This window comes from Eretmochelys imbricata, chromosome 1, assembly GCF_965152235.1.
Source record: "Eretmochelys imbricata isolate rEreImb1 chromosome 1, rEreImb1.hap1, whole genome shotgun sequence".
NCBI lineage: Eukaryota > Metazoa > Chordata > Testudines > Cheloniidae > Eretmochelys > Eretmochelys imbricata.
Genome location: NC_135572.1, coordinates 358,575,946 through 358,588,930, shown reverse-complemented (window position 1 = coordinate 358,588,930; position 12,985 = coordinate 358,575,946). Strand labels below are relative to the sequence as shown.

General features: G+C 51.9%; 1 protein-coding gene across 4 annotated transcripts in view; it reads right to left on the bottom strand.

Moving 5' to 3' along the window:
• The window catches only part of SBF1 (SET binding factor 1), a 156,725-nt gene that overhangs the window by 45,946 nt on the left and 97,794 nt on the right, over positions 1–12,985 (bottom strand). For all 4 annotated transcript variants that reach the window (XM_077837750.1, XM_077837758.1, XM_077837766.1 and 1 more), the window contains exons 3-5: positions 5,272–5,409; positions 4,874–4,996; positions 1,350–1,460 (exon numbers count right to left, since the gene is read on the bottom strand). In XM_077837750.1, the coding sequence (XP_077693876.1) occupies positions 1,350–1,460; positions 4,874–4,996; positions 5,272–5,409 (372 nt within the window). The remainder of the gene's footprint in view (positions 1–1,349; positions 1,461–4,873; positions 4,997–5,271; positions 5,410–12,985) is intronic.

Sequence of the window (12,985 nt, the reverse complement as noted above, 5' to 3'; positions counted from 1 at the left end):
TCAGAAAAGCAGCTGGCAGCGTGCGACTCAACCCCTGCAGGAGTGAAGCGCTCTGTCCAGGCCACTCTGCCAGGTGTCAGCGCAGCATGAGAGTCTAAGTTCCCCTGAGCTAATGGCTTGTCAAGCTGAGGCAATTAAGGCACATCAGTTTCCTAGCCCGCAGTAGATGTGGACAGCATCACGTCCGACTGCCTTTGACTGCCCTAACCTGACGGATCAGCTGGGTGAACCGGCGGTGGCCTTTCTGTGAGAGACTGAGGGAGACTCAAACCCACGATCTTCAGAATCGTAGTCAAGCACCTTAATCGTGCAGACAGGCCCAGGGCTAAAACTGCCGTCTCCTAACCCACCCTCCCTTCCAGGAGTCCAGATCCAACTGGGCTACATCGATCTCTGCTGAGAAGCACTGTGTCGTCACCCCTTGGGCGCCCCTTCTGCTGCTGGCTCCAGACAGAGTGCAGCCCAGCTGGCTCTCCTGGAGCAGGAGGGGCGCTGCAAGAACATTTGCTCTGGTCAGTGACTGGGATGGATCAGCGAACATGACTAGGAGGGGCCATTTTTACAGCCCTATTTCTGAGCATAAGCTAGGCCCCGCCTCAGACTGCCAGAGAACAAGCATGAGACCAGATTCCCACGTGAGACTGTTTGAAGAGGAGGTTCTAGGCCTTCCCCACAGCAAACATTAGCCCCACTCAGCCTATTCAGTGCAGCTGGGTGGTCCCAGCTCTTACCAATGGACTGTGGCTGCTAGGCTCTGAAGCAGCTCTGTATGACAGACAGGGCTTAATGGAGAAAATCTCTGCTGGCTGCATGCATGCCCAGTGGGCATGCAACTGTTCTCACAGACAGATTCGTCCATGTGGGAGGTCAGGTTAGATGATGGTCATGCTGTGCTTTCAGGTGACACTCTACAAGAGGGTACCACAAGGAGGGAGCTGAGATGGGACTCTCCAACCATGGCCAATTTCCACCCTTTGCTAAGTAATTAGACACCCTATCTAATCCATTAGCCAAGCTGCCCTAAGTCACTGGGAGGAGCCAGAGGCAGCTCAAGGTTGCTGCTGTTCCATCCCTAGTATGTGGGAAGCCACTGTCTGCACTAGCCACTTGACTACCTGCAGTGCAGCTGTAGCCTCCTCCTGAGTGCACGGACCCACAACCCACTTCACAGTTGATCTCAGGAAACCAGCTTCCAGCAGTACTGCCCGTGATCTCCATTGCACCCTGGAGCAGAGCAGGGATGGAAACATCCCTCACCCATATATCCAGCCTTGGAGGAGCTGCTGCCATTTCACACGCTGGGAGGGGAAGGCAAGTGCAAGAGGGCACAGAAACGAGCAGGTACCAACCTGAGCTCCCCCTGTAATTGGGATGGTGCATGTCAAGAGGTTTCCAATGACGTTCTCCAGCGATGCACTCAGCCCGTCCACATAGATGGTGTAGATCAAACCCAGGCTGTTCTGGAGGAGCAAACAGAGCACAGGTGTGTCCACAGCAAGAAGCAGACCAGCCACTGGAGCACAGCATGCAAGGCCGCTCATTTGAAACACAGGTACTGGCTGGGGCTCCAAGTAAATCACACGGAGCTAACCATTGCCGCCCAGCACTTGCACATGCAGACAGTGTGTCCAGGCCCAGCCAGGGCTTGGAGCCTGTCTGCTGCAAACGCTTCAGAGGGACATTCGCAATCCTGGTTGCCAACAAGGGATTGTGTATTTATTGCACAAAGTTCTTTACAAATCAGTGAGACAGTCCCTGTCCAAGGGGTGCAATCTCAGGCACAGACAACAGGACAGGCCTCAGCTTGATGCTACTGGTTTCCCAGTGGCACCAAGCTGACCTCCAGCTCCACCAACAATGCACTTCAATCTGCAGCCTTGCTTCAGTCAGCACTGAGGGAGAAGAAAATCCCACAGCCATCCAGGCAGAGGACAGCCCTAGTGCCAGAGCCCCTGCACCTAGCCCGACAACTCTGCAGGTTTGCAACAAAATTCTCATGGAAAGACAGCACTGTCCAGTGGTTAGGGCTGTGGGCGGTTCTAACTTTCAGGAGATGCATCTGTGACTCACCACACATCTATCTTTAGCTAAGACTCTTGGTTTAGTGCATGAGCAGCCTAGCCCACCCAGGACAGGAGCGTGTCCCAGCCCAGCATTAGGCTAACTCACTGGGATGGACAGATCTAGGCTACATGCTGTGATCAGATCTCGCAACTACTATCTAACCAAAGTGGAGAGCGAGCAAGGGCAGCGTGAAGGAGAACTGGCTTGTGTTGTGAAAGCAATAGGCTCCATGGGACACTTACACCATCCTAGGTGCATTTCCTTGGCCTTCAGACCCTAATCAAAGGGGGAAACTGATGTAAGCCCAAGCCCCAACAGGGCAGGATTCAGGTGCTCTTGCTGCTTATCTGCTCCCAGGAATTACTACGCCAGAGAGCTCAAGTGACTGAGCAATAAAATCACATAGCCAAATGAGCCGTGCAAACGCTGCTCACGTTCCCAACAAAAACAATCCAGGAGTGGGAGGGATGCCCTGGCCAGACTGCAAGGCAGTCAGGTGTGCTGAGGCTGAGAAGTGCGGCAAGCTGCCTCAGTGCAGCCTCCAGCGAGGGCCAGGACGCACTGCCCCCAGAATTCGCTCCACACATCACACCCACAATGGCACATGCCCTAGCGCTTAGCTGCTCTTCAATTCCATTTGGTTAGTTACCACCCGAAGATGGGCATCACAGGAACTTTCCCCTGCCACCTGGGGCTAGAAGCTTCCTTTCCACAGCCCTTCCCCTCCCTGCTGGGTTGGGCGAACCTCAAATTCCGATCTCCAGCCCAAGCTGCCCCCTGCCCATCACGGCTACAGTAAGGTCGAGTCTCTGTTCCACACTTCTACAAACAGGTCTTGTGCACAGCACGAGAATGACACTTCATGTCCCTTGAATTTTTTCAGGGCCCTTCAATAGGGATTCACCTTGCCAAAATCTGAATGAGCCCAGGAAACACTATGCAAGTCCTAAGAAGCACCATCCCAAAGTCTCCACCAGCTGGATACAGCATTAACTCCAGAGTCCCAGCTGGTCACGTGAGTGGTGCCTACATCCTCAAATAGTTTCTTCTGGGTCCTTTCACACTCTAAGGAGAAGGTCTGTCACAAGACATCCCTGTAAGGCTGCAGCCCAGCATAAGGGGCCAAAGGACTGGAACAGATGCTGTTGACAAGTTCCTTGCATAGGGAGATAGACTCGAGATACCATCTTCTGCACCAAACGCTGCCTAGCTTTTATGCTGGACTCACCAGGTTACCTGATTGCCCAGATGTCTTGTTCACAGGACGGTTACCATGCTCTGCCCCACTGCCCCCGAAAGAACTCTCCCAGCATGGCTACCTCTCACCCCGGGATCAATACCTGCAGCGGGACAGGGCCATTGTAGCCTGGGGTTCCCTGACGGGCTAATGGTGATCTCAGCCTCTCACCGAGATGATTCAGGAAAAACAAAAAGCCCTGGAGAACTTCACACTTCGAGAACATCTGCTCTGGAGCAGTCGAAAGACATTGCAGACCCCGTCTCTGCAGCTTCTTGCTCAGGCCTGCTGGGTTCTCATCTGGGCAGCTGTTCAGACAGCTCTGCCAGCTAAGCCCCCAAGGTGCTTCCCCCCTTTGGGGCATGCACACAGCACACCATTCTTATTGTTCAGAAAACTCCAAGCTGCTGTGCCCCGCAGGAACCCTGGACATCGCCAAGGGAGGGCCCGGCCAGAACCCCAAAATAGGGAATGCATTTCTGGACAGGTACAGCACCAGGACAGTAGGTCAGAGGAAGGGCTAATCGGACCAACCCCAGAAACGTTATAACTCCCACAGAAAGCACCATAGGTCTTACTGCCATCGGGAGGGACAGACCCACTGATCTGGGGAATGACAGCAGCCAATCTAAGCACACAGCTCAAACTGAAGCCACCATGCTAAGGCATCACGCCAGGATGACCGACGTGTGTCCCCTTCAGTGCAGGGCTCTGGTTTGAGGAGACTGCATGTCCCAGCATGCAATACTCTATTTCAGTCTAAGCCACCTGGCTATACCAGGTACCAGGGCTGGCAGTCTCCATAGATGCACCTTCCCACTGAAGATGAGAACAGTCACTAGTCTCTGCCATTTACCAATGTGTCTCGAGCAGGCATGCTGACAGATGGCATGTGAGCACCGCTTCACAGCCGGTCCCCCTCTCACAGTACAAGGGCAAAGCTCTGTGGACTTCAACATGCTCTTTGCATTTGGACCAAGAGCTGAAGAAGAGAATGGCAAGAGAGATCAGACAGTCCATCCAGCCACAAGGATCCCATGCTTGTCTTGGCAAGCGAGGAGCTGCTGACACTTAGATCATACCCATCTAAGCTGAGTTTTGACAACAAGCCAGGCTGTAACCTGCACCTTTCCAAGCCTTTTACAGTCTCATAACTGAGCAAGCATGAAGAATATAAGGAGATAAAGGCTCCACCAAGAACATTTTATGCTTAGAATTTTACTGAGAGGCAGGGCAAGGCTGCCAGCTGCCCAGCCCAGGCAGCTCCTCACCTTGCAGCTCCGCAGCCAGACAGCTTGGGGAAGGATGAGAATAAGCCACCACCCACACACACGGCCTTGAATAACTGCTGGACACGAGCAGAAGGCCAGAGCAGGCACCATAGCAGGAAATCCCTCAGGGCACTACTGCTACCGGTGGTCTCTCTTATATGCCCCAATTCACAGAAGCAGAAGAGTTGGCTGACAGTGGTTCCCAGGGCCAAGGAATCAATGCAAGGGAAAGTCCCTCCATCCCCAGAGAGTCCAGACACCACCCTCTCCTCCCCAAACGTGGCACTGCACTGCCGCTTACCCGGAAAACCTCCGTGTGGTCCAGTCGTGACACTAGCACCAGACTCTTGGGAGCAAAGAGCTGTGCAGGCTGGACGTGGGACACCGACGCCTCTTCCTCCTCCTCGCCGTTCCTTGAGTGGCTCTGAGACCGGGGAGAGAGACAGATCAGACACACTGCAGGGACTTGAAAGGGGACGGACACCCCCCCGCCCCCACCTCAGACAGCTGCTCCACCATGTGAGGCAAGAACTACAGGACACTGTGGCCCTCCTCTGACAAAGGAGTGCTGGGTACAACCAACCTGGGCAACCGCAATTCTCAAAAGGGGCTTCCGCTCACAGCTGCCTGCCCAGCGACACCCCCCAACACACTTTCACAGGTACCCTGCCCTCCCCCACCCCCCGCGGGGAGCATTACCTGGGCACTCTCAACGGCCTCCCAGAAGGTGAAGCAGGCGCAGTAATGGCGCTCGGAGCTGATGTCCGTCAGCACGGCAACGAAGAAGGTGGGGGGATTCCGCTCGGTGAAGAGCTGCCAACCGCTCGGCTGACAAAACTGCAAGAGGCGAAGGTGAGAACACAATGGTTAGCTGGAGCCGACTTGTGCAGCCCACTCAGGAGCAGGAGGATGCAGGCTGACCCATTTCCTCTTCCCCCAGCCTCTCTCCCCACACAAACACACATCACTTACACAGCAGGTGTCCAGAGCTCTTGTGGGGGCTATACATGAAAAGGACAAAGCCACCAGACTGTCAGCTCCTCAGGGCAGGGAGCTCAGCTTCTTACCTATCTAACATGCCAAGTACTTGGCAGGATTCAGACAGACAAGCGTGGCTCAAAGTTAGAGTGGCCAGCAGGGAGCAGCGGCCAGCATTCATGACAGAGCCCCTTTCTATATACACAGAGCACTGAGTAGCATAACCATCTTCCAAAAGACGTGAAGAAACCCGCCCTAGAGAAGCCCTCATGGCAGCTGTTAGAAGGCAGGCAACGGAAGAGGGAGCCCAGGGTAACAGGCTGAGCAGAAGCACCTGTTCCCATTCAGGCCAAGGGACCTCCCCTACTGTCTCAGAAGAGCTGCAAGATCTCGCTTGGCCAGACTGGCAGAAGAGAGCTGCGCTGAAAGTCTGACATCGAGGAGGCGGGGCTCCTTTCACAGGCACACTGGTCTGCCCTGAGCTGAACCTGGCTGTGGAGTCCAAACTAGAGCAGCCCCTCTCCCTCATCTAGGAGAGTCAGTTGGATCCATTTAATCAGTGTCCTGGGCAGCTGCATGCGGACGGGGAAGAGGCACTCCAAGAAGGCATCACTGCACTGTAAGTTACTGGGGGTTGGGCTTGTGTCCTATTTGGCACTATACCATACAGCAGGGGTCAGCAACCTTTCAGAAGTGAAAAGAAAAGGAGGACTTGTGGCACCTTAGAGACTAACCAATTTATTTGAGCATGAGCTTTCGTGAGCTACAGCTCAGTTCATCGGATGCATACTGTGAAAAATACAGTGGGGAGATTTATATACACAGAACATGAAACAATGGGTGTTACCACACACACTGTAATGAGAGTGATCAGGTAAGGTGAGCTATTACCAGCAGGAGAGCGGGGGGGGGGAAAAACCTTTTGTAGTGATAATTAAGGTGGGCCATTTCCAGCTCACGAAAGCTTATGCTCAAATAAATTTCTTAGTCTCTAAGGTGCCACAAGTCCTCCTGTTCTTTTTGCAGATACAGACTAACACGGCTGCTACTCTGAAACCTGTCAGAAGTGGTGGGCCGAGTCTTCACTGATTCGCTCTAATTGAAGGTTTCGCATGCCAGTCATGCAGTAACGTTTTTAGAAGGTCTCTTTCTAGAAGTCTACAATATATAACTAAACTATTGTTGTATTTAAAGTAAATAAGGTTTTTAAAATGTTTAAGAAGTGTCATTTAACATTAAATTAAAATGCAGAGCCCCCCGGACCAGTGGCCAGGAGCCGGGCAGTGAGCGCCACTGGAAACCAGCTCGCGTGCCGCCTTTGGCAGCATGCCGTAGGTTGCCTACCCGTGCTGTACGGGCTGTACTATACAATGAGAAATGAGTAGTGGATCCAATAGAGGGCACTCCTCCCTCTGAATCAGCATCCCAGCCTGGTGCTGCTTGAAATGCTGCATTTCAAATGAGGTGGTGAGCTCAGAGATCCCAGGGGACTTGCCGCAAGAGTTACCCCTGGGGTCCCTGCCCAACTCCACAGGGGGAATTCCAGCCTTCTGGCGGAGAATTCCCCATGGGGTTTTCACTGATACGGGTTTTTCCTCACTTCCTGCCCTAAACAACTGTAGTGTTGCTGTGTGCTGTCCAGTTACCACAGCTTGTGGGGACTTTTTAAAAACCATGTTCCTCTGAATGTGGAACAGAGTAGCTCAGCACTACCCACTCCTTCCAGCCACCATCACCCCTTCTGTCACAGGCCGGGGAAAGTAATAGGCTGATGCTGAGAGATGGCAGGCTCCCCGTAAAGCAACGTGGATTCCTCTTCCAGATCAAAGCCTGCTGACCTGATCAACAGGGAGGTTCATTCAGGAGGCTACTGGATCCCTAAGGCTAGAGAGATTTGGTCAGCCCTGAAGCACTCTCTAATCTATACCCTCTCCAAAGCTACCAGCCCTGTTTATCCACCTCTTCCCCCTATGTAATTTTAAGGCACCCACCACAGTGGGACATAGGTGGTGACCGCAATGGGTGTCGAACACATTTTCAGGTGTCCAGATATTACAGTGATATGGACATGAGGGACAGAAACCCTGCAGAGTTCTTTTCTGGGGCTGAGGTTGGAATCCTTTGCTTCTCCAGGCCCCTCACGCCTGCATTCCATAGCTTGTCATTTCCTCCATCACTTCCTTCCTGCCACTGTCCCCAAATCATGCTACCTCTGACCTAGCTGCCCTACCAATTGGCAGCAGTGAGATATGACCCAGTGGAGTTATCAAGCTAGTCAGATTCCTTTCCTTATTGAGCTTGGATCTGAACCCTCCATAGAGGTTTATGGTGGGACTTTCCTCGCTGAACCACCTAGCCCAGGAGTTCTCCCCCATGGCTCTTGGATCCTGCTCGGTGGCAGCAAAAAAGAGCAAATCCAACAAAGGAGACTGCAGCATGCTTTATACTCTGCCCCAGGACCACTACAAAGACTCTTTGTGCAGAAGGAGGGAGACCCTGCATCCTGCAAAGGGAACTGCCAAGCCTCAGGAACGCTGAAGGGCAGAGCACTCCTGCACCCAGGTAAGAGGCGGCTGAGCTCCAAGGACCCACCTACTCCATGCAAAAAGAAAAGGAGTACTTGTGGCACCTTAGAGACTAACCAATTTATTTGAGCATGAGCTTTCGTGAGCTACAGCTCACTTCATCAGATGCATACCGTGGAAACTGCAGCAGACTTTATATATACACAGAGAATACTCCATGCAGTGCATTAATCCCACTCTGTGTCTGAGCACTACTGGGCTGCACTTCAGGTGAGGACAAGTTACCTACTGTGCAGTGCAGGAGCACCTCCTGAGCCAGAGATCCCAGTGCTGGCCAGAACTCATAGTCCATTTGATTTCCTGGGCCCATATCCCATAGAACTACCCTCAGCGGGAGCAACACACTCCTCATTTGAGGGGGCTGTACCCACCGCATAACTCCGCACCTTCCACTGGGGGCTCAATGAGCTGCACAACCATCTCCTGGGAGCCACGGAAACAAGGACACAGGCAGCTAGATCAGGAGATCCTCCGTGGGGTCCCAGCATCTCCCAGCTTGTCAAAGGCCATGAGAGAAGGAGATAGTCCCTCTAGCAGACAGCAGCTCATCAGGGCTCCCTTCCAAGGCAGACAGCTCCACACTGAGAGGCACACAGAGCTCGATGCAAGCTGCTCCCTTCCCCCTCAAGCCCTGGAGCTGTCTGTGCTGTCTCAGTGGCCTGCAGGACTGAGCTCATGACTGACCGATTCTCCTGAGACTGCCCCCTCTGACTGGGAAATTCAGCAAGGTCACAGCCATCCCCATTACCAGACACTGGCTCAGCTCTGTTCTCCCCAGGTCAGCACAAGCTGTCTCCCCAACACCTCCCCTCTGTTCTGAGGGATCTTTCACCTATTTCAAAGACAATCACCATAGCCTGCAATGGCCTGCAGTGTGCAAACATGATTAAAAAGGGCTAGAGGAACAAGGCATCAAAAGCAGTCCTCTATACAAATACAGCGCAGACTGTTTCTATGGTGTTGCAGTCATGCTCAAGCCAAGGCAAGGCAGCCAGGTTATGTAAACCCAGGTCCCTCTCCAGGAGCTGGAGGCCAGCAGGTGCAATCAAGGCTTAGTTCAACCTCACAGCAACAGAATGCTTTCAGAATTCAGTCCCCAATGCATGAGACACACCAAGGGGATGACAGATCAACTAAGACACATCAAGGGCACGACAGGCCAGCTTCCAGCTGGGAGCTCCTCCTGAAAGCACTAGGAGGAGAGAAGCTAGATTCCTGGATATAGCATCTGGTTTGCACACAAGTCTCCTCCTCAAACGAGCAGCAGACACACTCCCACCCTTCAGGCCTGGAGTTGAGAGACTACAATCAGTGTCACTGGCAGCCCAACATAAGTGAGGCTACCCAGCCTACTAACCCATACACAAAGCAACACAAATTAGCCATGGGTTTATAAAACCCTTTGTTCATGGAAGATGAAACATCAAGACTCTCTGCCACCCGTTGGTGCTCACAAGCTAAGCACAGTCAGGCAAGGTCAGCCCATGCAGGGGACATCTCCAGAGAACGCTGGCCCTATATGCTGCAACTGATGATTCAGTAGGGGGATCCACCTGCTAGCAACCCTGTGAGTCAAGACATCAATTGCATTAATTACATTAAGTAAATATGGCATTCTACATATCCTGCCCTGATGCACTGTGTAGAGTTGCTGTGAGCTGTCAAACGTAGGTCATGCTCCAACCCGGAGATGGTTGAGCAGTGATTTTATACAGGAGTCAGGAGATCTGTTTGGTTTGTTAGGTGTGCTGGCATTGCTCTGCATGAAAAGTCATTATCTTCTCTCCTTATAACCCAACTCACGGCTGCTGGCTGCCAAGTGAGGGAGAGGGCAAGAGATGAGCTAGCAGAGAATGAGTAATCTCAACTTTGGGGAGAGCCAGATAAGAGGAATGGGAGTTCCCTGTAGATAAGAGTCCTCTACACAGCCCTGATCCTTGAGTCTCCAGGGGCTGCTAAGACCCGAGCTCTGAACAGACTGCACCTCTCTGAAGCAGCCTCTCCCCTCAAAAGTCACTTCTGCTACACCTAGGGGAACAGAATTCTGGTTTCTACGTCCACGGGGAGGTAGGGCCGAGAGCTGAGCTGCAAAGAGCCTGACTATGACACCAGGAGCCAGCTTTCAGAGGTGACTTGATTACAGTGTAGAAGTACCTTCACAGGGAGACAATACCGGGTACCAGAGGGCTCTTTGATCTAGAGGAGACAGGCAGAACAAGAACCAATAGCTGGTAGCTGAAGCCAGACAAATTCAAATTGGAAATAAGGCCCCATTTTTTAACAGTGGGGGTGATTAACCACTGGAATAAGCTATCCAGGGAAGAGATAGATTATCCACCTCTTGATGTCTTCCAATCCAGACTGGCTGCCTCTCTGGAAGATATGCTTTAGTCAGACAAGTTATTGGGCTCAATACAGGGGTAACTGGGTAAAATTTAATGGCCTGTGACACAGGTGGTCAGACTAGATGATCTAATGCTCCATTCTGGCCCTAAACTCTATGAATCTATCAACCAAATTCATAATCTCATCAAAAACAGTATCAAGTTTGTCTGACAAATCCTATTTTCCATAAAGCCATGTTGTCTGACATTAATTATGTTCCTACCCTGTAATTATTTACTGACTGCATCCTGTATCAGCATTCCCATGAAGTCTGCTTGGGATCGATGGCTCACAACACAGGTCATCCTGTTTACCTTTTATAAATGGGGACACTAGCAAAGGCCAAGCTCTTCAAATGCCTGTATTAGTATGCAGTGAAGACTGCTGGACAGAAATGGCTGCTATATGGGAGACAATGACAGCCTAGAAAGCTCACACCTAGGGAAACTGCCTGCTCCATCCCTTATCAAAGCCAGGCTGCGATGCCACATATGACGTTGCACTCTATATTCATTACAAAGCTTATCTACTGAGTGTGGTCATCCTATTTGCATGTATGTATCATTCTTGTATCTGAAACTAGAAATATGAAATATAACTGAGGGCCTGTTGTAATTATGCAAAGTGTGAGCCATTAATGGTGGTTTGGAATCTTGATGGCTCCCATGAACCAAGACCACTGACTGTGGATGGCTGTTGGCTTGCAGGCCTTCCTGTGAGTTAGGCCAGGAGGAATGAAGGCTTGGGGTCTCACAGGACATGTGACCATGTCACCTGGTACTGGAATCCATCTTAAAACCTGGTGCTTTTCCATTTAGAAGGAGGGGTGGGAACCCAGAGAGGAACAAAGGATTCCCGCCTTGTGCAAAAGATACATAAGGGAGTAGAACAGAACAAAGGGAGCTGCAGTCATGAGAAATCCCCTAGCTACCACCTAAGCTGGAACAAAGACTGTACCAGGAGAAAGGATTGTGCCCAGACTAGGAAGGTGAGAACACCAAGATGACACCAGCACTACCCAGCAAGTTCCTTTAGCACCAAAAAATGCTTCTGCCTTTTCTAGAGAATGAAGGAACATGCGAACCCAAAACACTACACTGAAAATGGGGTCACCAGGAGAATGAAAGGAGAGATCCTGGGTACATGGCTGATCTCATTACATGTGCATACCACAGCTGGGAGACAGCACGGGACATCAGACAGTGGCTGCATATTAGAAGCAAGGCTAGAATCATCACCCAAAGATAGGGGATCTGAAGGCATGTGTACGCTGCTCCCTGATTTCACATTCACTCTGACAGCACACTGGCTGTCCAACAAGGAACAGATGTATGACCAGGCCATGCCACCACTGAAGGGAAAAGCATGGGGAACATCAGCAGAGCCTGGAGATGGGGCTTCACCTTCTATTCATGGGAAGTCCTGAGTGGTAGGTCTGTCTCTTGTGCAGCTTTCAGCACCGCTACAGCTGGTCTGACCATGTTATGAGGGTTCCCTGCCAGTGAAGCATCCTGGGGTAGAAACTGCTGCTGCCCCGGGAAGCGGCCAAGCAAGTGACAGAGCTCTGCTGCCTAGCTCCCAACTGCAGAGGGGGCAGGTGGAGACTGTGGCTCATTCAGCACTCCTGAATCTGGGAACTATGAGGGGAGGAAAGTAGTCATCAGCTGTGAAAGCAGAACCACAAAGAGTAAAGCCCAGAAGAATCACTAATGCCCCCTTCCTTCAGTTAAGATTCCCAATCCTACCAGCTCCCTTCCTGGTCTGCATTTGCTATGCAATGTGACCCCATCAGCAGGGGCCTCATCTCTCTTATGCATGGAATGCAGAGGAGGAAAGATCAGTGAGAGCTTGGAGACGAGCGGCTGCTGCTCTACGGCGACCTTTCCTCATCCCAGGGAAACAAGTGCCCCACACGGGCCAGACCCTCCCGGCCGCCCCAGGAAACGCCATTGTGCACAGCATGCCTGAACACTAACAAGGGACACAAGGCACTGTAAGGCAGAGATGCTCTAGGGCACTAGAACACACAGCTGGCTGGACCCACACTCCCACGTCTCTGCATCAGGCACCCTGGAATCTGCCAGGCTGAACAAGTTCACTGGCCAGACACACACAGGTCCTCTCCCGTGAGCCCCACAGGCTGGGGCCCTGCCAGGAGCAGGATCTGCTCAGCCATGAAACAAGGCTGGGAAAGCAGGGGAGAATGTTAAAGCCAGCACCCTTCTCTCTCACTCACCCCCTCTGACACCGCCTTATTCACCACTGTCATATAATTAGGACATTTTGTACAAAGTATGCCTTCTCAGGTATCATTCTCCAAGTCTTGATTTGCTAGACAGTAATCTCTCATGGATCGTAGGCGCTATTGTCGTGTGAGAAGTTCTGAAGTTTGGCTACATATGTGCTACTGAAACCTGTTGTGAGGTTGAGAATACTCACAAGCCGCCTTTCAGGTACAACAACAG